The sequence below is a fragment of the Alternaria rosae genome (assembly GCF_020736505.1).
Source record: "Alternaria rosae strain MPI-PUGE-AT-0040 chromosome Unknown BKA58scaffold_4, whole genome shotgun sequence".
NCBI classification, from domain to species: Eukaryota; Fungi; Ascomycota; class Dothideomycetes; order Pleosporales; family Pleosporaceae; genus Alternaria; species Alternaria rosae.
In genome coordinates, this window is record NW_025763573.1 from 801068 (window position 1) to 824137 (window position 23070).

General features: G+C 52.9%; 7 protein-coding genes across 7 annotated transcripts; 3 read left to right on the top strand and 4 right to left on the bottom strand.

Annotated features, from left to right (window-relative positions):
• Positions 1-153: 153 nt before the first annotated feature.
• On the top strand, positions 154-596 carry BKA58DRAFT_312461 (TVP18/Calcium channel flower; the record flags this gene model as incomplete). The annotated part of the gene is made up of 2 exons (XM_046167380.1): positions 154-242; positions 296-596. Coding segments are annotated over 2 exons (390 nt in total), but the record flags the coding sequence as incomplete, so codon positions are not given.
• Positions 597-1808: 1212 nt separating this feature from the next.
• On the top strand, positions 1809-5297 carry BKA58DRAFT_381971 (altered inheritance of mitochondria protein 21). The gene is made up of 2 exons (XM_046170061.1): positions 1809-3014; positions 3069-5297. The coding sequence occupies exons 1-2, from the start codon at positions 2051-2053 to the stop codon at positions 5168-5170; spliced, it is 3066 nt and encodes a 1021-aa protein (XP_046025997.1). The 5' UTR covers positions 1809-2050; the 3' UTR covers positions 5171-5297.
• A 1652-nt stretch (positions 5298-6949) lies between these two features.
• BKA58DRAFT_145161 (uncharacterized protein) lies at positions 6950-8131 on the bottom strand. Its single transcript, XM_046164674.1, has one exon. It carries the CDS (start codon positions 7837-7839, stop codon positions 7228-7230), a length of 612 nt encoding a protein of 203 aa, XP_046025998.1. The 5' UTR covers positions 7840-8131; the 3' UTR covers positions 6950-7227.
• Positions 8132-10915: 2784 nt separating this feature from the next.
• On the bottom strand, positions 10916-12163 carry BKA58DRAFT_145156 (uncharacterized protein). Its single transcript, XM_046164673.1, has one exon. The coding sequence runs from the start codon at positions 11977-11979 to the stop codon at positions 11224-11226; it is 756 nt and encodes a 251-aa protein (XP_046025999.1). The 5' UTR covers positions 11980-12163; the 3' UTR covers positions 10916-11223.
• Positions 12164-14553: 2390 nt separating this feature from the next.
• BKA58DRAFT_145187 (uncharacterized protein) lies at positions 14554-15483 on the bottom strand. The gene has a single exon (XM_046164675.1). It carries the CDS (start codon positions 15434-15436, stop codon positions 14759-14761), a length of 678 nt encoding a protein of 225 aa, XP_046026000.1. The 5' UTR covers positions 15437-15483; the 3' UTR covers positions 14554-14758.
• Positions 15484-15645: 162 nt separating this feature from the next.
• Positions 15646-16526, top strand: BKA58DRAFT_313957 (Vps51/Vps67-domain-containing protein; the record flags this gene model as incomplete). The annotated part of the gene is made up of 2 exons (XM_046167451.1): positions 15646-15985; positions 16012-16526. The coding sequence occupies 2 exons, from the start codon at positions 15646-15648 to the stop codon at positions 16524-16526; spliced, it is 855 nt and encodes a 284-aa protein (XP_046026001.1).
• Positions 16527-17086: 560 nt separating this feature from the next.
• On the bottom strand, positions 17087-22957 carry BKA58DRAFT_419855 (cellular morphogenesis regulator dopa; the record flags this gene model as incomplete). The annotated part of the gene is made up of 5 exons (XM_046172728.1): positions 22754-22957; positions 22578-22702; positions 22370-22519; positions 18426-22319; positions 17087-18376 (listed from the first exon to the last, which is right to left on the bottom strand). The coding sequence occupies exons 1-5, from the start codon at positions 22851-22853 to the stop codon at positions 17087-17089; spliced, it is 5559 nt and encodes a 1852-aa protein (XP_046026002.1). The 5' UTR covers positions 22854-22957.
• Positions 22958-23070: the final 113 nt, after the last annotated feature.

Here is a 23070-nt window from a genome sequence, read left to right on the forward strand (position 1 = left end):
TCGAGGAATTTCAGTAAGATATCCGCTGGTCAAGCTGTAACTTGCTGCTGACATGGCATCTTCGCAGGTATCTACGGACAATGGTCAGTCACGCCAGCTGCTATGCACACGTCCACGGCCTGCAGCATGTCATACTAACTCTTCGGCAGGACCGGAGTACTGTGTATAGTCCTCTGCTTTGCGCTGGGCATCGCCAACATCTTCAACGCCAACTGGGTCATCGCGTTTAGCATTGTCTGTTTGTACGTTCTCCGCGCACACATCTTCGCTGGGAATTTAGCTAATCAACTCGCAGAGTATGCTCCTTCATCATCATCTTCATCGAAATACCGCTGCTCCTCCGCATCTGCCCGACCTCACCCAAATTCGATACCTTTATTCGCAAATTCAGCTCCAATTACATGCGCGCGGCCATCTACGCGGCGATGAGCGCCATACAATGGGCCAGCATTGCTGCTCGGGCTACCAGCCTGATCGTTGCGGCCGTATTCCTGCTGCTCGCAGCCGTCTTCTATGCGCTTGCCGGTTTCAAGGGCCAGCAATTCCAGGGCAGCAAGACGCTCGGTGGACAGGGAGTCGCACAGATGATCATATAGAGTGGAGGCAGAACTAGGCAACAAGCAACAGCCATGTGCGACGATTCCGAACGAATGACACGCGTATAGAGAGAAGGACCGACGGACGAACCGATTGATATCACAAGAACGGAGATGATGGGCTTAGCCGATTGGAAAGCGATTACAGGAGATGATTTGACTTCTTTGTAGCATCATTCAGCAGCTGGGCGTTCTGGGGCCATGTTTTGTAAGAGAGCCTCTTGGATATGGAAGCGCTTAGCCAAACTGCTAGGCGGTTAAACGCGACATGCTTTCTCCGTACTCATCGCGTTCCCGTGACGATTGTGCATTTGTCGTGTACGATGTCGTCTTGCTGTGTGTGGGGGCACCTACGTAATTATACACAGATATTGGTCGATAGAGACGAGCGCAGGGCCCACATGAGTCGTCCCTATGACGATGTTCTAGAAGCTTTGGGTGTCATTTCCTTGAGTGTACATTCCTGAGAGTGCAGCACTCGTCTGCTCAGCCACCATTCGAATTTGACTCTATCGTTGCTAAGAAAGCCGTGACGAGCACAGGTAGTGTCAGACCACGACAGCGGAAACGCCAAACTTGACCTGGCATCTGCTCGCTTTTAGGATGACGATAACTGGCTGCCAGAAGCTCGCCAGGAACCACACTTGTTCGGCGCGGGGAACGCTAGCGATTTAGCGGCGGTGCCGGAGCTGTTGAAGATCCTGCTATAGCGCTGATGGATGCAAGTTAAACAAACGCACATGTGATGTCGAGAGCTTTGCAGTGTGACTTGTGCGAATTTTGATCAATGTTGGATGTCCCAGGCTGCGAAACACGTCTATGCGACTGCAACAAGCGCATACTCCCCAATGTAGAATAGCGTCTAGCGAGCATGTGGGACATGGAGATTCAATGCATCTGTCAACAGCGAAGTTGACGTGGACGTGTCGAACATCTCCACTACAACAATTGCATGAGTGGCACCAACGACTGGACCATGGAAGAAACCAGTCAAACAACGTGTGGTAGGTACCTATGCAGGTTGCGGGGATGACGATGATGGCCGCGTGCAGGCCCATACGCCATACTGCGGGTCGCAAGCCCTGGAGCTCTCTGCTACATAAGTGCCCCGTCCCAGCTCCAGGACCGATTCATTTGCGCCATTTTGGCTGTGTCCGACCAAGCTATCTGCCCCTCTTGCCAGCCTCACTTCTAGTCTCCACTTCAATTGCGGATTCCGAGGTCAGTACAGCACATCCGCTTTGTGCAGCATCATTGGGCTCTCAAGTCGCAGCCGCGCTTATTGGCCTCACGTGCAGGAAACTGCCCGAGCCAGACCTGAGCACTTTTCTCAGCTCGCTCACGCTGCACATCTCCATCATTCAATGGCTGGGACCTGTCACTGACATTGAACGACTTGTAGTTTCTACCGCACCTACACCCCACATCCCCGCCGAGCAACCGACACAGAAGCAATGAGTGCTCCACCAACAATACCTCCACGCCCAGCGCGGGCCCAGAACAGCTCTTCTCCTGCGCAGGGTACCCATATGGATGTCCCCAAGATTCCCCCACGCCCGAAGCGCGGTGTCGAACGCTCCGTCTCTCCCGCTGGAGACAGATACGCCCGCTCCCCGCTCAACGACCCGACCTACGTACATGGTGGACCGCCTAGAGAGGGCGGTCGCCTTAGCACCGATCTGCCCTCCCGCCCACCGAGCGTGTCCATGCCCTCCCTCGGAGAAGAAGGCAATGAGTACGCCAGCTTCGAAGACCTGTCAAAGACTCTCACACCGGAGAACCAGGGAGGCTCTCCACAACATATGAAGAACGTGGCAGGAGACTTGCCGCTGCATGCTCCTACAGCCTCGGTCCCAAGCTCAACCGCCAAAAGTAGGATCCAGGCGGTGACGCGGACCGATTCACAGACAGCGCTCGCTGCTGGCGTCGGCTCGCAGCTGTCCGTCGATGATAGGGTCTCTCAGGCCAAGACTGGCCGTTCAGGATCTTCCGCTGGATCGCGCCCCAGCTCGCTCTACAACGACAAGGACGAACATGGCATTCCCGAAATTGGTGTTCAGGTACCCATGTTCCGCAATGCTGGAGACGTTCAAGCTCCCAGCCCTTCGCCCTATGCGCAACAGCCCGGAGCTCAAGGAATAGGTTTCCACCAGAAAGCCGGTGGTCGCCATCACGGGCGCACCAAGAGCGGCCGTGAAATCTTCCATGGCCCTCCTGGCAGCTACGGCATGCACGGCCACGGCAAGATCTCAACAGACGACTTTGAGCAGAAGTGGTACGAAAAGCACCCGGACGATCTGAAGCGCGAGAAGGCCGGCGAGTACGGTCCTCATATCCAGGAGAACAGGAAGGATTACCACTGGCGTGCCGATAACCTTGACAAGCTGGTGCACACTAGGTCTCAGGATGTTGGAATGGGTGAGTCAATTGCAGCTCCATTATTCATCAGCTGTTGCTGATCATATTTTACAGGCACGAGTCGGGACGCAGTCAGTACACCCGACGAACAGATTGGCTACAGAGCCACGGAGGAATATGCTTCGCGCATGGCCTCTCCTCGACCGCAATCATCGGGTCGCCCTGCTTCAATCAAGGGCGGCTACGTCGACTCACCTCTACGTAACGAAGCCGGCCAAGAGGTCAATGACAAGGGCGAGGTCATCCATATCGACCCTCCTGCCCACCGCTCCAGCAAGGTTCACGGCGGAGGCTATGACCCACCAACTGAAGACCTTGGCCCCGAGGGCGGAAACACAGCAGAGAAAGGTGGATGGGTTACTGAGCGCGGATATGGCACGCCCATTCTAGCTTCCGATGAGCTGAAGAAACACCCAGACGCCGAATGGAGACAGCCTGCTGTATCGCCTGAAATGGAGCGCCATGGCAACGAATACACGCTCAATGAAGATGGCAACCCGCAATATGTCACAAAGCCGCGCACGCATAGCAGGAGCTCGAGTCGGAACAACAGCACGCAGCAGCAACGTATGATTCCCAGCCCCGCACAATACGATCGTGGCAGTACTCCACTAGAGTCGCACAAGGAGTATGAGCCTCTCTTTCCGGAGGATGAGGATGACACCAAGAAACCCAAATCTCAGGTCGACAAGCTCAAGCGTCCCAGTGTCGCCCGACACCACTTTCCCAGTCAAGATGTATGGGAGGATACCCCTGGCAGTTTACAGCTCGAAACTACCGTGGACACTCCTCAAGAGCCAGAAGAGCCAAAGACTGCTGGAGGTAACGATGGCGTGAGTCCTGCAAAGGTCTTTGAAGACCCGAACACCGAAGAGCAGCGTAAGACTCAGATCAACAAGGAAGATCAGAAGTCTTTCCTCCCCGACCACACTAGACAGTTCGCCGCAGACAACAAGATCCTCGGAAAAGTACGTGACGAGACAATGGGTCGCCCTGGAATGCAGCAACGCTTCCCAAGTCAAGATATCTGGGAGGATGCGCCATCCCACGGATTATACGAGACTACTGTCAGCACACCTCAGATGGAGGATACGAACGAGTATGCCGACGACTCTCCCATCGACCAAAAGCCCCCGGTGCCGGCTCGCCCCAGTATTCCAGCTCGACCAGCTAAAAGGGAACCATCTGCCGATGACAAGAAAGCACCCATCATTCCAGACCGACCGAAGCCACAGATACCTGCACGCCCAAGCAAGCCATCTACTGGCTCTGCGGAGAAAGTTCCAACTGTCGACTCACAGACTAGCGAGAACGACTCTCCCCAGACGAAGGCGAAACCGCCCGTTCCCGCCCGGCCCGCTGGCTCGAAGATTGCGGCTCTCCAGGCTGGTTTCCTGAAAGATCTCAACAGCAAACTTGGAGTTGGCCCTCATCCACCGCCTAAGGTCCGTGAACCCGAGGAAGACGAAGAGGCGCAAAGGGAGACAGCACCACTTCCAGATGCTCGCAAGGGTAGAGCCAAGGGTCCGCAACGGAGGAAGCCTGCTGCATCTCCGTCACCCGCTGCTGCCGCTACTGTTACTGCTGAAGTTGATGTACCAAGACAGTCGTTGAGCTTCGGTCCTGTGACACACGTCTGGAGTTTCGGAGAGGATGGTAATCTCGAGGTGCCTGCTGCAAAGATGGCAGCCCAGATTCAGCAATCACTCAATGCTTCGACTAAGACAGTCGAACCTACTCTTACCGAGAATGAAGCGGATCGAAATGTTGCACCAGAGCCAAAAGAGCTCGAACTTGCACAGACTACGTCAAAGGAAGGCAGTGAACCTGCTTCTGCGACCGAAGCGGTTAAGGAGAAAGCTCCATCGACTCTCGAGCAGGCCACGTCTCAAGTGTCGGAAGCGTTCGGATCAGTTGCTTCCAAGGTATCATCTGCCCTCTCGCCAGAAGAACCCTTGGTCTCCAAGACTGCACCCGGTTCTACCGACGCGCCCGGTGCATTCCCTGGTTCTGGCCCGGACTTAGACAACGATGCTGATGCCAAAGGTGCACCTTTGGAGCAAAAGCAGTCAGAGGATAAGCCCGTCGGTATTTCCGCTGAGGAGAAGAAGGTTGATGAATCTACCTCGCTGAAGGAGGGTGAACGTTCCTTGTAAACTCTTGCTTGTTAAGCAACTCAAAAAAATCGAGTTGAGTGGTAGGATGGGCGGTATTGTTACAGGTTCTCAATACTAGAGTGCACGTAGATATTTTCCAATTCATTGTCAGAATACGCCTCCAAAACTTAGTTGCATGTTGTGACTGTATGCCTTGATATGCAAGATGATAGCGACGTTGTTGTGTGCTAGTGATACGTTGTACAGGTTCTTTTTGGCCTGAGCCGCCATACTGAAGCCCATTTGATGTTGTCGGCGCGATGGGCAAATTATGAAATGTGTTGTCAATGTGTTGCTTGTATGTCTTGTCGCTCCGAGGATTGCTAATAATATCGGCTATTGTGTACTGATCAACTGGTGGTCATATGAGTCCTCCGAGCTTCAAGACAATCTTTTTATTGCTCGCAAACCGTCATCAAACACTCGTACACTCGTTCACTTAAAACTATCATCTCTTCTGTCTGCTCCCAGATACGACACAGCCTTGCATAACATCCTTCTTCACGCCTGTGAACGACCCCGGGCGCCTAGAGAGGAAGCGGCCATGCGACGACCTACATGGCACAATAGCAGTCACTGACAAGCGTACCAAGACTTTGCAGGACAAAAAAATCGGCATCCCCATCAAAGATCCATCGAGACATACTAGTGGCAGGGCGCGCCATGACAGACCTCTAGATTGTACATTTCTCCACGATGACAGCAAGCATGATACGATGAAGGCAAAGGTTCTAGAAGAAGACATACAGCGCGAAGCAGAGGTAGACAAATGGCTGAGCCATGTCGCCCTACGCCTTGAGGCCGGCGAGCAAATACCCATTGGGAACCTCTGCAACACGAAATGGCACATAGCTTGTCGCGAATATTGGGAGCAATATATTGGCCCGGACCGCTGCTGGCCTGATGACGATATGGGGCGCTCTCTCTGGTTTCTGAAAAAAATATCATGGGATTCATGGGATATGAAGACCACAAAGAAGCAAATAGTGGTGGCCGATTTTGTCATGAAGGGAAGCTTCGAACCTTATAGTGTTATGAGTTTTCCCATTAGAAGACCAAAACACGCAAGTTTAGATCCTATGGTTGTGGACTTGAGGTGCGCTTAGGGCGATCTGAAAGTCTGGTTCTTGGGCAACGGGTACATGAGGATAGAATGGAACACTACGTTCCTCGCGGGTAAACAGGGGGCGTTAACGATGTCTTGTATACAGGTAGAGAAAACTGGTGAGCATGACTCTGGAAGCGACGCTACTGAAGAAGGATCAGACTCTGAAAAAGGTGACGGAGAAAGCGGCAGCGAAGAAGAAGGTAATGATGAAGGCGACAGCGAAGATTGCGACGGCCTCGGCGACTGCTACTGCGAAAAATGCGTTCGTTTTTGGGGCGGTATATATGGGGGCGCTTTATACGACGATCGCCCTGAACCAGAGGGGATGGATGAGCGCAGAGTAGACTACGAATTTCGGAAACTCATGTCCAGACGGGAAAAGAGACCATGGTGATCGGCATACGCGATTGATGAGCGCGTTGATTGAACTTACTTGGACGGAAGACGGCTTGTAATTGTTCTTAGTGTTGCTATTTCACGCGCTTCAAATGGAGTATAAGGGCAAGCTTGTTACCTTCTTTTCGTCTGACAAGCCGGAACCGGAAAACATCATTGTACCCTCCCTCTTCATATCCCAGCTAGTTTCTCATTAGTTACAATGAAACACATGTCCATAGATTCCATTGCTAAGCTATGCTGTGGCTTCTTTAAACGTCTTGCAAGCGCCGTCTAAGCTACGTGTTTTTGTGAAAAGCAACCTGAGTTACTGGACAAAGGTATCAGTGAACTCTAACCACTGATATCATGGCATATCTGTAGCTTCATAGTCGTGACGTGCTTGTATAAACATGACATTGCATACGCACGTCTTGATCTGCGATTGTTCTAGACCAAGACCATTCTTCTCTGTCCAGTGTACGTCGCTGTAACATTGCGTACTGAACGTACAAGCTCATGGTCTGACCAGTACCTCGAGAATGCAAAATCCAACATGTATGTAGTCACGGTATCACAATACACCAGCATCAACTGCTACCATCGTTATCATATCCAGTAGGCACACATTTGCGCTGAGAATGCCTGTTGCACAAATGAATACATCGGTCTTGCCCAGGACGTCGTTTTTATTAGATACCAATTCCCAAATGATCGGGATCAGACTGCTAATGAGCCGCTGCCAGCGTCTACAAGAGCAATGCCGAGGATGATGGCATACATAGGCATCGTACGACGTGCTTATGATACATCGACAGACGAGTTGAAGCAGACATGTGTCAGAAAAAGAAGTGTTTGTGAAGAAACACCGCCTTTCAGCTATTAGTGGGTGAAAACGATATAGTGATCCGAATTGGCAGCATTTGTTCATAGCGTCCACGATAAAAAAGTATGTGCCCAGAATCAACGCGTAGCTGAAATATCCAACCCAGCTAGAATTGGGCTCAAAAGTAGCTTCGTTGGCCATCCCACGAGCGGACAAAGCCGATGGTTGCTTTCCAGCTCGAGCTCGTCTCCTCAAAACGGTGTTTGCCGTGAAAAGAAGCTGCTTCTTGACCTCGACCAACGTCTTACCCTGATCAGGACGCCACAGTGGCTTCATGTTGGTAAAGCCGAGGCGTACCATACCCTACCACCGAGCATTCGAGAAGAATACGAAAGTATGAATAAGCTGCTAGAAGAAACTTCTGCAAGACCCCTAATCCCACGCCGCTTTACAGCAGCAACGGGAAACCTGGCTGCGTATCCAAATTTCCCCAAGCGTAGTGTGCGCGTACTACCTATGCATTGCCGCGGCCACATGCTACCGCGAACCGACCCACATCACGGCAGGCACGCGCCTCAACACCAACGCAGAAATGTCACGATGATGCGGTGTACACCACCCGAGGCTCGGGCGAGACTAACATCCAGGTACCAGCCTCCCGAGGTGCTAGCCTCGACAATGGCGTGACACCCACACAATACGCTAAGTGCAGATTTCGGTACTCGCACACACGAAAAAAGTTTTTTTCCTCCGTGGATCTTCGTAGATTTGTGTAAGAATTTCCTGTCCGCTGGTGTTGGTGTACCGGGCATACTAGGCAGAAAATTCTCCATGGGCAAACTCACAGAACACGTGCTGGTATGAGGGGAATGCGTTGACCTCGGGAACTGGGATGTACCTAGATGGTAGTCACCATCTGCCACGGCTTTTCTTTCCGTCAAATTTTCTTCCTGTGGCCGTTGAGTTTGGCCAAACGACTTCAGGGCTCCTTTGTTCCGTGCTAGCTGTTAGAAGCTTCCTGCACAACATGTGCTGCCTCGGTGCGGGTCGGCGCGAGGTTCTCGAGCGGATCCGGACGTACGTCCGCTTCTGGATGTGCTGCGTGTGCTGGGAAGGGAAGCGTTAGCCGACGGGCAACTTGGCCGTTGAACACTCGGTTTCAAAATCTTGAAACTGTGTGAGAAAGGTTTGCGCTTCCATCTGAGTGAACGATACGAAGTGCGATGGAGTGCTTGGCAACCCGCGGACGCCGTTGCTGTCGTGACGGGGTTGATCGACATGATGTGCGCCGAATCGGGCAAGGTCATCGATCTGTCGAACTGGAAAGATAAGATTCCGCTGCCCGGCGCGCGAGGAGAACGCGTCCGAGGAATCCGGCTCGACATGAATATGTCATAGACCCTGGTTCCGCCGTGACCGTTGACAGCGTCATCATGTGAACCAGCTTATTGAAGCAGACGAGTCCAGACCTTGATCAGGGATAATTGCTGATGATGCAAGCGACCTCGGAAGAATAGCAACGGTCATCGCAAGCTTGCGAGAGAGGGGGGGGGGGGGGGGGGAAACACAGAGGTCATGATCACTCGTTGGATACGGCACGTGGCTGATGATGTGGCTCAATCTATCTTATCTTATCACCGCCTCGTACGTCCGCTCCGCCCCCGGATGATCAACATCGCAGCATGGTTCGCTCTTATTGGTGAACTATTGACGATCGTCTAAAGCCTCACTCACTCACCGTTCTGTCACCATTGTTAAATGATGACCAGCATATCCTACTAAGTGAGATGGGCACATTATTGCATCCGAGCTACATGCGGATGACATCAGCAACATTGTTGATGATAGCTATCTAGGTAGGTTTCAGTGACAATATTATGTCACTTGGGTTGCGCAGCCACCATGGCGAAACTGCGGACCATGTTGGCGTGGATGATCTGATCGTCAGATCGTGGCTGCCTAAGGCGCGCCCCATTTCCCTGTTTGAGCCCCGACTTCCCTGGATGGGAGAACGTTCAGGAACAGGGCAGCATGTTTGGGACGTGAGGCGTTGCTAGGCACGACGCGGCCCAGAAACACCCAAGCAGTTGAGTTGGCATGCCAGCTCAGCAACATTCGAGATGACACGTTATCGCAAGAAACCTCCGTAACTTGGAAACAGGGTTTCGCTTCATTCGAGCGGATTGCGTAGAGCTGGCTACGCGCAAGCTAGATTCGTACCTGTTTCACTAGGTCTCGCGAACCACAGCGCAGCATCAGCTAGCGGGTGTGACTGAGGCAGGCAGTCTCTAGTAAAAGCAAAATCGTCGATGGTTGTGAGAAGATTAGCTGTCTGAATCGTTTCGTCGACCGCCATGTCGAAACAAAATGTTGAAACCTCGAGATTGAGGGCATGGATATGTTTTGACTCGATGTTTGGTACCGAGTCTGATATGAGATTTGATCATCTCTCGTGCCATGGTAGCGTTTCGAGACGAGCATCGTGGAGGGTCAGTGCCGGTATCGCCGCGACAGCAGTGGAGCGTGGGGAAAAGGAGAGATCAGCGCTGTAACTTCCGTCTTCAACTTCTGACAGTGTGGAGACGGGAGACCTTGCTCAGATCAAAGCTCTCGCGGTCCAGAAGCCCTCGACAAGTGGGTTTCGCAACAGATTGCCATTGACCGCTCATCCTACAGCTGTCAAGTGCATCAAGATGCGAGTGCGAATAGAGGATGGATGCATGTCCGCATGCGACGGATAACCTCGTTCCAGATGATCCGCTCGAGTCTGGCTCATGTGCCCGCGTTTCGCCCGAGCGGAACCAAACGTGACCGTCCCCTACGCGAGCTCCTGTTGTGTCCGATCGGATACATTCAAACCCCGAGCAGCCTGTCTGCCTGCGCACGCTTTTCGGACGTGGGCAGAACCAAACGCCGAGTCGACCCGGCTGCTTGCGGCTGCATGCCTTGCATACACCAGATCTTCCCAGGCAGAAGTGGATGGTCACTCGGCGGTGCGTGGGGCGGTGCGATCGGTGTACGCAATCGAGCTCGCAAATCCTACTCTGCGTATGCGGGGACACGAAGTTGACTGACCGGAAGTGCACTTTCACCAGGCAAGCGTTGCGACGACAGTGTCGCTCAGCCATGCAAGGCGCGCTCGGCGAAAAGCAGCCGCGTCCGCGATGCGAAGTGCCCGCCCTATGCGGGAGGCATGCGAGGGGCCAGGGTCTGACGCACTGGCCAAAAGTCGGTCAACCCTAGGAATTTCCCAGCACCAGATGTGTGACTGGGCATGTTGACAGGAAACTGTAATGTGTGGGGTTTGTTGCTGTGTCGTGTGCTGTTGACAGTTCATCAGTCATGCATGGGGAGTGTACCTGTGACCTGCTCAGGATCGATTAGCATGCAGCGTGCAGCGATAGCAGCGCATCACCTGAGAAAAGCGTGGAGATTGTTTTTGTGGGTGTAATGATCATCGTTGAAATTTCTAGCTATGGCGGGAGTCTCGACCACTGCCTTCGGGAGACGTCGAACCGCTCGAGACCAATATCCTAAATCGTCCTGTCCCCCTATCCATCCAATAATATCTGAGTAGAGTTGTTTGTGAGATCCTCTGTGAAGATCCCGACCGCCCTGCGGTATATGCCAATAAAAGAAAACAGAGGATATAATGCTCGAAATGCTACGCTATGCTGTAAAGGACTCGCTCGCTGAAAACGCTGGATCAAAAATCAAAAGGTCGGAACATGGTAGTGTGCTGGCCTAATAACTTGAGATGAGCGGAGCGGTGGTATCCATGAATAGCGGATGATCTTCGATGTTTTGTGATTTTGGTTTGGCGTCGTAAAAGGTTGTTGTGAGCATGGCTTCTTTCTCGGTGAAGTTGAAGGAGGCTTGCGGGGGCGATGTGGGTGGAGACTCGTCGTCGGACTCTTCCTCGTAGGTGAGCTCGGGTGGGGATTGTAATTGCGATGGTACCCGGGTAAGAGCCAGTTCTGAGTCGTCCTCCATGTCGTCGTAGAAGTCCTCCTCGTCGTCCTCATCCTCATCCACCTCCATTGTGCTGATCTGAACCGGTGATTGAGCGATGCGGCGAGGGAGTGCGATCATGTCGAAGTCGTCCTCGTTCTCAGACTCGGAGTCTGATTCGGAGTCGTCGTCGTCGTCTTCCTCCTCAGCGATGCTGTCGGCCCATTGGATGTGTCGGGACTCTTCAGTCTTAGAGGCCTTGGCCATGGTCTGGTTGAACCACTGTTCTTGCTGGCGTTCGGCGTCTTGGAGTTCGACCATGAGGCTGTCGAGGAGGTTTGCGTGTCCAACGAGAAGGCGGAGGTTGTGGTCGGCCCTGCATGCCTCCTTGCCCAGCTTGGAGCGGGCAGAGGCAGCAATGTAGTAGGTTTGGGTGAGCGACATCTTCTGCTTCTTTTGCGGTGGTGATGAGATGAAGTGGGAGCGGGTAGTCTCAGCCGTGAAGGGCTCGAAGGAAGTTTGAATGCGGAGGTGTGATGAAGAAGGCATGTTTGGTGTGTATAAGGCAGTAGTATATGAGAGCCTACAAATTGTGAGTCAGGTTGGTTTTATGACTGTCGAGAACGAGGGTACAAACCTTAAAGCAGCAGCCAATGGAGGGAAGGTGATCCGAGCGTGGTTAGATTCCGAGATGTGTGATGTAATGTTGATCGACTGAAGATTGTCGAGTAGTGATGTTATAATTCGCCGAGGAGTGGTGGACTGGTGTGTGAGCTGATGATGATGGAATCTGAAGCGAGGACAGGCGTGTTTCTTATGTTTCGCTGGCGCATGGAGGATGGATAACGGGTGCTCGGGATTATTGGCATGTTTCCACCGCTCTTGGCCGAGCAAGGACGGATGCGGTGAGCTAACACACTATGATTCACACCTGGGCACGACTGCAGGGGTGCTAGCGCGGCTTACGATACAGCCCGGTCGGTCGTAGAGACTTTCGCCCGCATGCCCATACGGGCGTTACGAAGCGGACGCCGGACGTTGCGCGGATATACAGTCTGCCCATGCTCACATGCCAACGCGATGGGTAATCGGGGTCTCGCTCTTGTCGGCGTTTACTAACCCACGATGCATTGCATCACTCATCGTCCGCCCACATCGCGCCATCAGGGTTTTTTCTTTTTGGGCTCTTCGCTTTTCGCGTTTCCCCTGCTAATATCCTCGCGGTGCGTTGTTCGAGCTAGAGGGTGCTTGGGCGAAACTGCGCTGCCTGGCTGCCTGCGGTTCCAGGATGCGCTGTCGTCAGGGCTAAGCCACGGACCTCTGTACAGGCGGAGCGGTCAGCCCTGAATCTGTGGCTGTCAAACGTGTCCACCGTCTCGCCTAAGGGGTCACTAATCCCTTCATTGCGCGAGGTTGGTTTGGCGTCGAGTCTCTCCGCGCGACAAAACCAACGTTAGGCTCACGACAGCAGTTCAGCCACACAGGCTGACGTCCGGCACCTTTCGTACCTTCGTATAGAGTCGTCGCTTCGGCCGACGCCTTGGAACCTTGGTTTTCCGGCTGCCTAGCACATCGGCTTTTCGCTTCCTCACAGCTTTCGTCCGCGTCGTCACAAGCGACCCGTCCATGTCTAGCTGGGCGGGCCACGCGGACCTGTCAGTCAGTCTGACCCCCGCGCCCAAGCAAACTATCGTGAAATGACCCAGGGTACCAATCACACCTGGGCATCAATTGCGAACAAGACCCAGGAGCATGCTGCTTGTCTCCGACTCCCTATTACTAACTCCCGCCTGCAGCTTGCTGCATCGCGCTGTCATTGGTAGAGAGGGCTGGCTTTGTCAGAGATGCTGAAAAATACTCTCTGACAAACCCGCTAACGACCCTGCATGAACCAGTATAATTTGATGACACGATCATGCGCTTTCCTCTGGAGCTTCGCTCTTGCGTGCTCCGAGGCAGTCAATTTGCGACAAGCAACTTTGCACCGTCGTCATGCCTGCTGGCTGAACACTTTGGTTACTTTTGCGCTCCTACAGCCCGATTGTCCAAGATATTGAGTTTATGGCATCTGTGCGTTTATTGTCAGGCACAAACAAAAAACGGTGAACAGTGCGTTCACAGCATCCGTCTCCGCTCCGCCCTTTTCCACTACTCGGGCTCCGGTGAGGGCGTGCTTCCAGGACGAACGATCCCGAAAGAGGAAAGTGCATCTCGTGGCGCTTTCAGCCGTCGCTACGCATACCGGATTGCGTTTACCGCGTACCTTCATCTACAGACGCACAGCCCTTTGCTGCCTTTGAGTCGTGCGATTTACATGGGCCCAATCAAGGTACGACTCGGTTCGACACTTTTCCGTCGGGTCGACTTCACCGCTGAAGCTGTACAAGGCTGATCAGGAGACCGCCAACGCCGCGAATCCGGCGGTGGCATATATGCATGCTGCGGTGCCATAGCAACGCAATGCTGCAATGCGACTCCGCGTCGACTGAGAGAGTATGAGTCGACTACTTACTAAACCCAACGTGCGCTTTCAACAGCCTCAGCCACCACACTTCTACAACCACTATAACCCCGCGTAAGTAGCTCACTTCGCGACGCGTTGCAAACGTGTACGCCTCACGCAGACCAAAGCTTGCTCAGCCACGCTTTGTCCTTCACAGCGTTTAGTCTAACGTCGACGCGGGTCTTCGCTAGAACGTTACCGCTTTGGGTATGCCTTCGAATGAGGCATATTTATTTAGATTCAATTGCGGCATATATTATCACACTTGCGGGAATATCGACTTCACCATCCTCTCCCCTAGCAGAATTCTGACCCGCGAGCCTTCGGAAAAGCACTCACTAAACGACGACCTCGCTGTTCGCGCATTATCATCGCATTCCTCTCGCCGAGGCCGAGCTAATTCCGGGAACGTCATGTTCAGCCTTCCCCAGTATCTTTTCAGATGCTGGCCATCTCTCTAAGCATACAGCCGAGTAGCTTCATGCATCACTAAGCAATCGTGCTGCTACTACTGATGACCGACATTCGCGTCTTTCCCAACATTTCACTATGACGCGACAGTCCAATGAGCAATGCAAGGCAACGCTTAGTGAGATGCAAGACTGACGGTCTTGTGTGAGTAATATTAATGTTGAGCAAATCCATAGCAATCAGTGCTGTTGTCAGTCAAGCGTGAAGTGTAACAAACTATTCTACCACTCGGTCGTTCGCTATTTGCTATGTGGCAGGCCTCTATGTAAGAAGAGGTAAGAAACGTCAATCTATCGACTTTTATTTTACTCCCAGTGCTATTATGCTTCTGCACATACAACCATTATGCTCAGTCTACCCTGTTACCCTGGCAGCTGCCATGAGTCTTTCCTTTCTTCCCTCTTTCCAGGCCTTGTCGAGTGCCTCCAGTTTCCCGCCCAGCACCTGGACACTGCTGGGCTCAAGCATGATGACGCCTCTCCTCACGTCAAAATTCTTCAGGACAAGTTTGACGCCCATGGTCATATTGGTATTGAGCCCGTCTATGCCCCTCAGCTCCATGGCATAGATCTTGAGGCCTTTTGCATCTTGCAGTAGCAGCTTGAACGGCCCTTTGCTCAGCACAGGAGCCGCAGCTTCGGCAGTGCCCTCATTCTCTTGCTCCACAACGCGCACAATCTCCCTTCCTTTTGTCATCTCGCCGCGCTCCTGCGCTTCGATAGATTCAACCTGCGACCAGCGCGAGTGGCCTATATCTTCGACGTCGAGCACCTGGCAGACGACTGGGCCAGGGACGATGCGGGATTTTGTAGTACCCTTTAGCACATCGTCGGGAAATACGGATCCTGCAGGCTGGCTGAGCGACGTGGTGATATCAGTAGCCAGCAAGCGGAAGTGGGCTGTCTGCTTGACGGCGGGCAACGGCGTGTTGGGTCGGGTGGTGGAGAGGAAGCCCTGCAGCCAGGCTGCGGTAGGGTAGAGATGGCGGGCATTTAGGTGCTGCGTTAGCTCGGCTGCGAGATTAGCTGCCATGTCGGTGATCAACTGCACCCTTTCTTGAGGATGCGCGGTTTTGCTTGTTCGCGAATAAGGCGGAGCGATGTGGGAGACGCGACGCGCCGAATGACGTGGGGCCCTCTTTCCCCAACGGTGGCCTCGGCCCTTCACATGAAGCTCAAGCTCCAACACTCCAACCACCAAATCTCGCAACGTAGCGAACAACTAACAAGGCATACCACGGCATGTCTACGATAGCCTCACCCCGCGCCAGTTCCTCGGTCCGCAGCCCCTCCTTGACCCGCACCTCAATCGACAGCAGCTCGTCGCATCGCCCACCCCCAGCCGCACGCCGAAACCGCGCTGCCCTTCGCGAGTTCTATGGCCTCAAGAACGCGCCCCGCGACGCCACTCCAGATGCCAGAATATCCGAAGAATCTTCGAGAACACAGTTAGGGCCAGAAGAAGACGAGACCCTCACAGAGCTCGATGCTGCGGATTTCAATGCAGAAGCCTTTGTAGAGGCATTGCTCGCCAAAGAAGGACTGAAGGGCGTACTGAAGGTTGAGGCAGACTTGGTGTCTCGTGAGCAGTCACCCGACGCATATGAGCGGAGATCTGGAATGCTGATATTGAAACAGAGATCAGAAATCTAGATAGCGACCGCAAGTCACTCGTCTACGACAACTATTCCAAACTCCTCTCCGCAACAAGCACCATCCGACGCATGCGCGGAAACATGGACCCCCTCGCGCCCACCACTCACACCCTCGGCCCTGCCATCTCCCATATTGCCGAGACAGCCGCGTCCTTGTCATCCTCGTTACAGGACAGCCACCAGTCCAAAGAACAGGGACTGGGCATAAGCATACGGGTCGAGCAGGACGACAAAGACAAATCAAACACGGACAAGAAGCGGAGACAGCAGGATACTGTAAGATGGGTTCTGGACACACCACGGCGGCTGCAGGATATGGTAGACCAGGACCAAGATGAGAAGGCGGAGAAAGAATGGGATGAGGTCAGGAGGATATTGGATAAATGGAAGGGCGTCGCTGGTGTACAGGAGCTAAGAGAGCAGTGCGAAGCTATCATGCGCGAGGAAGACTCGGAAGACTCCGAGTGAAACTGAATGCGACTCATGAAAGATTGGATTTATCCCCAAATGCGTCGCGTACCCTTGTCCATAAGGCTGGCTGGCTGGCTCTATACCGGATACTCGAGGCATAGAAGAAGCGATATGCTGGTGGCGTCGCGCATCTTCATGGCTCCATGGCAAGCTTAGTGCCAGCAACATCTGGCTATCTTGTACTTGGCTACATTGAGCAAAGTAGACAAAGAGCCGAAATCGAGCCCCAGGGTTGGATGTGGAAACCACTGTCTGCGCAAGAAGAGGCACTCACTTATTACGACTGCGTTGCGCCAGTGGCCCATCGACGTTGCTGTAGCTTCTCAAAGCATAACGACGCATGTATACGTATTTCTGTCCCACCCCTGCAGAAGGATATCAGCCTACTTGGGTGGAGTGGGTATATGAAGTGCAATTGCGCGAGCATTTCAGGTTATGGAACATGTGGTTTGTCACCTGTATGATATGCGCTGCTACTACTACTACATGCCATCAATGTAAACGTATGCCAACAGACAACAAAGACTTCAGTGAACACAGCGAACTCTTGATTGAGCTCAAGCCCCCGCATCTCTGACCACACTCTCCCAGATCCCCTGCCAGTCCGCCTCCCCACCCCCATACCTAGCCTCGAACGCGTTCATTGCCAGATTACCCAAGAACGGCCTCACCAACCGATTCACCAGCTCTCCCCTGGTCATCTCCAACACCGCAGCACCTTCTTCCTTTTCGAGAGCCTCGATAAGCGGGTCTAGGAACAGCGTTCTCCTGGGCTCATCCATATCCGACCCGTTCAGTGCAGTTACAGGAGCCGGAGGTGCTATCGAGGACCTTGTAAGGACCTCGTTGATCTCATCGGTAAGAGACATGAGCGTTGGTGGGGTGTCGGGCTTATATACTGCGTCAATGGTGTCGGAGATGAAGAGCCACTCCATGAGCTGGAAGTCGTCAGGGTCTAGTACAACGAGTTCATCTAACAGCTTGCAAGTCTGAATGATGCCGGCGTTGTTGTAATGCTCCTTGTTCGGAGCGTCTGGTAGGAGTGCAGATAGTCCGGATGTCAATTCGCCATTCACAACTGGCCAAAGCGACGCTAGATGGACGGGCGACGTCTTCAACATGATGGCGCGCAGTAGTACGATGACGTCTGTACGGGTGACTGAAGACGGTGACGATGCTGGCGTGGCGGTGAGCAGTTCGACAATCTTCTCCAAAACTTGTGGTATGTTCGGTGTGAAAGCATCTTCGGGGCTCGCAAGGATGAGAAGGGCAATGCGACGTAATGTAAGCTGGGTTTTACGGTCGGCTTCCTGCCGCGCAGATGTCGCGCCAACTCCAAACATTATACCAGCCGTTGTTGGCGCAGACAGTCGTGCAAGTAGCTCAGGCAGTCGCTCCTTGTCCGATTGCGTCCATTGCGCAAGTATAGGCAGCCAAGCTTCTCTTAGTAGATAAAGCGGCGTGTTGAAGAACTTGGGGTCATTGAAAGCATCGAAGATGTCTTTCTTGAGAAGTTTGTTGCCTGGCGAGATCTTGGTCAGGCCTTGGAGTAGATCCAACGTATTTCTCGATACGTTTTCAGGGAATGCTTTGGCGCGAAAGGTTGGTCCGATGACGGATGCTGATACGTCGGAAACGACCTTCGCAACACGGTCATTCTCGACGAGGATGATCGATAGTTTCGGTACGATGGTGGTGAGAATAGAAACGACATCGGTTGCTCGCTTCTGCGCACGATTTCCATTAGTCACAGCAGCTGGCTTTTCGTTTACCGCTTGGTTCGTGTCTTGTAGATATCCCATTGAACGCGTTGTGAAAATGGCAGTCAAGATCCTGGCAAAGATATCCTGTTCGAACAGTCAGTACAATTCACTCGAAAAAAGCATATCCACCCACGGCAAGCTCCCTTCTCATCTTCCGTTGCTCCCCAAAGTTGGTGTTATCAACCTTCTGCCCTATGACGGCGGTAAACTCCAGCAATGTAGGCAAGATCTGTCGATGAGGAAGAGGATTTGCGAGCACATCTCGTAGGAATAAAGTACAGTCCTGCCAGATCTCGTCCATGGCGTCATCTTCCAAAGAGTTTGTATACTCGACGAGAAAGGCGACCAGTTCAGCATCAGTAAGATCAGAGGTCAGTGTTGATAGTCGGTTGGTGTCCAACGCCCCAGGATCAGTCCGGCTGTATACAGCGTTGAATATTGCTGGAATGGTATGCTTTGGCTTCGAGCCATTGAGGACGTTTAGAAGCCCTGTAATGGCTGCTCCTCGCACATTGTCAACTTCTGCATGCGCCCATAGAACTACCAACGTCTCCAAGCACTCCAAAGCTTCCGCAGCGAAGAGATGCTCCAACGTGCGGCGAGCCCGATTGCGCATGCGTAAAGAGGTGTAAGCGAATGATGACGCTGACGTGTGATCCTGTAGTTCGAGCATATTCCCATAGCCACCCCATGACCATATCGCAAAGCATATGCGAACAGTATCTTGGAAGCAAAGCAAAACTGTAAGTCTACTGTTCGCGGTTGGCGTGCGAACCTGGTTCGTATCAGACGAAATTAGTCCAGACACCACATTGCTGAAGAAACCCTGCGGTTGTTCTGGAGACTTGTTGGCAGACACTTTCGTCTCCTGCGTAGTTAAGCGCTCGTGTGCCTTGGCCAAAATCTGCTCCAGTCCGTTCATGAGAGATATCAGAGTCGACTCGGGAGAGACAGTAGGTACGGGTTGATTCTTTGCGAATGTAATCTTGAGCTGCTCGAATGTAAGGTTGATCTGCTTGCAAAGACACTCTACAAGTGGCAAGAGATTTTGAAATATCGTATCAGGAAACATGGGCAGAACTTCAACAAGGAATTGAATCCAGTCATCGAGGACGAGGCGACTGGTAGAGGAGGAAAATCCAAACTTCAAGCACTCAACAAGTTGTGGAGGTGGAGGAATCGGCGCCGGTGTTTGATCTTCCGAGTCTCTGTTGATTGCGAGTGAAAGGCGCGACCGATTGGCAGGATGATTCGAAGATTTTGGCTCTGCTGTTGATTCTGGCGGACGAGCAAGGCGGAGTTTCAGTGCGGCCAACTCTGCACTTAATAAGAGGCTCTGCAAGGGCGGGCTGGCTGATCTTAACCTTGCCATCAGAGGTACTTCAAGCTCCAACTCTCGAAGTGGTGCAGCAAGTGGACTTCGATAGATTTGCGATATCATAGAGACCGACAACCGGTGTAGCTCATGTATGTGAGGCTCTAAAACTGTATCTGACGAGCCGTTTTGAAGCGACAATGTCGTCAAACATGTACGTATGAGCCACTCCTGGATGGAAATACGCGGTGAGGATGGTTCTGGCCAGGCAAGAGTGACCTCAGCAAGAGTTACCCACGTGAAATGTGATGGCTGCTTGATGACATTGAAGACATGCTTGAGGTAGTACAGGCATTCCTTTGTGTCGTCTCTTCTGGAACGTCCTGGTGGTCCCTGGGATGTCGTATTAGGTGCCAAATTGCTTGAAGCTGACAGACAATTGAGTGATTGGATATGAACTGCGAGGACCTCAAAGACTCTGTTCAAGCTTGGCGTATCTGGTAGCCAATTCTGCAAAAACGTAGACGTCTCCGACCCTTCTTCTGCCAGGGTGTCAAGGAGCAAGAGTAGCGGCCTTGTCAAGATAGAGTGAAAATCGCTTGCAGTCGTCGAGACATGTGGAACGTTACCACTTGGTCGGCGCGTAATATTAACACGCTTTTCTGACTGCAGGTTCAGTTCATGCATAATGTGCGTCCATAATGTCGCAAAACGTCGGGCACAGTCTGATGAGCTCTTCGAAACGGCATCTTGACCATTCTGCTCTACAATGATCGAGGCGATGGCACTTTCGACCATCCGGCTGGCAGGCGCAATGGTATGTAACTGTAACAATGATCGGGCTGTTTCGACATGGTACTTGGGTGATGTCGGCGAAAGGTACCGCCAGAAGTATCGAACCAAAGGATGGATGAGCTCAGGTAATTGGCTTGAGGCGATGTGAGGTCTTGATGGGAGTGCTGTCTGGAGTGCGAGTAAGACGGCTGTTATAGCGTTCAGGTGTGGAAATGAAGGATCTCTGTCGGTCTTGTCCGATGTGTGAAGGACATTTGCAAGCATGGTAATTAGGTCAATGTCTTCAACGGCCTTGAGACATTGAGTTTTGAAGACCAGATGGGATAGAATTTTGGAAGGCATCTCAGCAGTGATGCCGGAACCATTCGACTGCATAGATGCGGTGAACATGCAAGAAGCCTCACGAAGCGCAATCTGACCAAGCAGTGGCGGATCGAAAGGCGGGTCAGCTGCATCCAAGCTTCCTTGAGATTCTTCATAGAATGCACGTATCTTCTTGGACACGGTGACTCGTGATATCCTGAGAGCTGCCAATAGCTGCTGCTCCGTTGGTTTATCACCTTGAAATGACCGATCTGGAACTATCTGAACAAGCGAGTCTGCGATCTCAAGGGCAAGGCTTACAACTTGTGCGCCTTTTGAGGAGCTTTCGGTCTTGCCAGAGGTCTCATTCAAAGCAACAAGTGTCGATAGCACCATAAGAGGCATATGATGCAATAGCATGTCTTCCTCTTTGAGATTGAATCGGGCTTGAACAAACTTGGCCAGCTTCATCTTTTGTAATGCTTCGTCATCATCCGTCTGCAGGGAAGATGTTATGAGATGAATGAGCTTGCCCCAGATGAGGCCGCTATCGACGCCATCGAAGAATGCACTGGCACTTCTCATGACTTCGTCGACTTGTTCCTTGGATGCAGTTTCGCTGTATGCATAGACGCTTTGTAACGCTGGCAGGAAGATCTCGGGTACAATCAAACCACCTACTTCCCAACGGTCCATGAGAGATAAACAGACTCTGAAAGGACGTGCTCGTTCGGAAGGTAATGTGCTACGACGGTTGATCATCTTAAGGACGCTATTGGTAAGCGCTTCAAGACCGTATCGCGAAAAGAAAGCAGCTTGATGTGCCGAAGGATCTGCGGACACGTTGTGTCTGTCTGCTGTTGGGGATGTGGTGCTGTCGTTTACATCAGATGCAGTTGGCTCAGGACCTAGGAACCATGCCCAGAGCCGGCGATTCAAGCTCATGTCTCTTCGCGACACAACGCCTGCGGCTGCAGCTACTAGTCGCTCCAAATCCCCTTTTCCAACGCGCTCCTGCAAGACGGGTGAATCGAGAGGCAGATGGCTGACCAGAAGATCAAGAAACCCCCGTTGGATGAGTATCTGAGGGTCTGACAGGCCTGACTCAAAGCAGCGGATGAGGAGACCTGGTTCCGGGGATGTAGCTGCCTCTGCCTCGCCCGATAGCGTGTCAGAAGGTCTGGAGACATCAGGAGGCGAGCTGCGCCGCTCTGGCCGGCCGAATTTAGGCAATCGTCGCACGAGGAAAGCAAGTGCACCTTGCCTCCTGGATGGGTTGGTGATGGTGGCCAGGAAGAAGCACTGCCAAAAGTGAGATGAAGCACCAGCACTCTTGGCTTCGACTATGTCGTCTGAGCTGTCCTGCACTGCACTCCGCAACTTCTCAGTTGCAGAGACCATGCGCTCAAAATCCTCGCTTGTCTCATCTTCTAGTCCCGGCAGAATTGACAGTATGATGGCCTTCAAGGCTGGGCGAAGTGCAGCTCCGTCGAGCTTCAGTATATGCTTCTCGAAGACGGAGAGGTAGAGTGGGCGGACCGAGAGCGAGGCGAAGGAAAGCACAGAGGCAAGGCCGGGGAAGTAGAGGCTGAGGTCACGAGCGAGAGCATCTTTCTGGACATTGGTCAGCTTGTCATGAGCTGACTTGGGGGGGACGGGCATACACCGATGGTAGAGAAGATGTAGTCATAGACTTCGAGGGCCTTCTGGTGAACGCCCGAAGGCAATGTTGGATTCAAGCACTGCGCTAATCGCAGTGCGACAGTATCGCTATGTGGTATGACGGGTATCTCTGGAGGGTGCGCTTGCAGGGCCTGGAGGGTATTGTATAAGCGCTTTGTCTCATAGTCGCGGTAGCATGGCGGGATTGACCTTCAGCAGCCGGCCCAGGAAAGATATGTAGTCGGCCCATTCCTGCTGCGCAGTGTCCCAGAGGGCGAGGGCGCGTTCGACACCGGCGGCATAGCGTCGGAAGTTTTTGTCTTTCCTATACAGCGCTGTTCTCGCAGTCAGTGTCCTGATACTGCATGCATACTGCGACAACATACGCTCTTGTACAGCATTGCGCGCGGAGCGTGGTACGGGACTGGAGCGGCCAGAACCTGGTGGGGAGAAGACCTGCAGATTAGCAGTGGGATCAGCGGACATGCTGTGCTTGGCAGAGAATGATGAGTCCGTGTATCAATGACAGCGCGCTGCACATGCTGCTCTTGGTGGTGCCCAGGTGGAGGTGTTGAGCGCTTCATTTGTTGCCTACGTTTACGCAGACATGGCAATCCGACACGGAGCACTGACGGCCCGTTTCACATGCTTGCTCCGACGTGATGACGCGCGCCGCACGCGACCTCAAGCGCCCGACTACAAC

Coding starts and splice junctions, on each gene's coding strand:
- BKA58DRAFT_381971 (XM_046170061.1), top strand. CDS start 2,051: ATGAGTGCTCCACCAACAATACCTCCACGCCCAGCGCGGGCCCAGAAC. Junction 3,015..3,068: donor GTCTCAGGATGTTGGAATGG/GTGAGTCAATTG, acceptor CATATTTTACAG/GCACGAGTCGGGACGCAGTC.
- BKA58DRAFT_145161 (XM_046164674.1), bottom strand. CDS start 7,839: ATGGTACGCCTCGGCTTTACCAACATGAAGCCACTGTGGCGTCCTGAT.
- BKA58DRAFT_145156 (XM_046164673.1), bottom strand. CDS start 11,979: ATGCCTTCTTCATCACACCTCCGCATTCAAACTTCCTTCGAGCCCTTC.
- BKA58DRAFT_145187 (XM_046164675.1), bottom strand. CDS start 15,436: ATGGCAGCTAATCTCGCAGCCGAGCTAACGCAGCACCTAAATGCCCGC.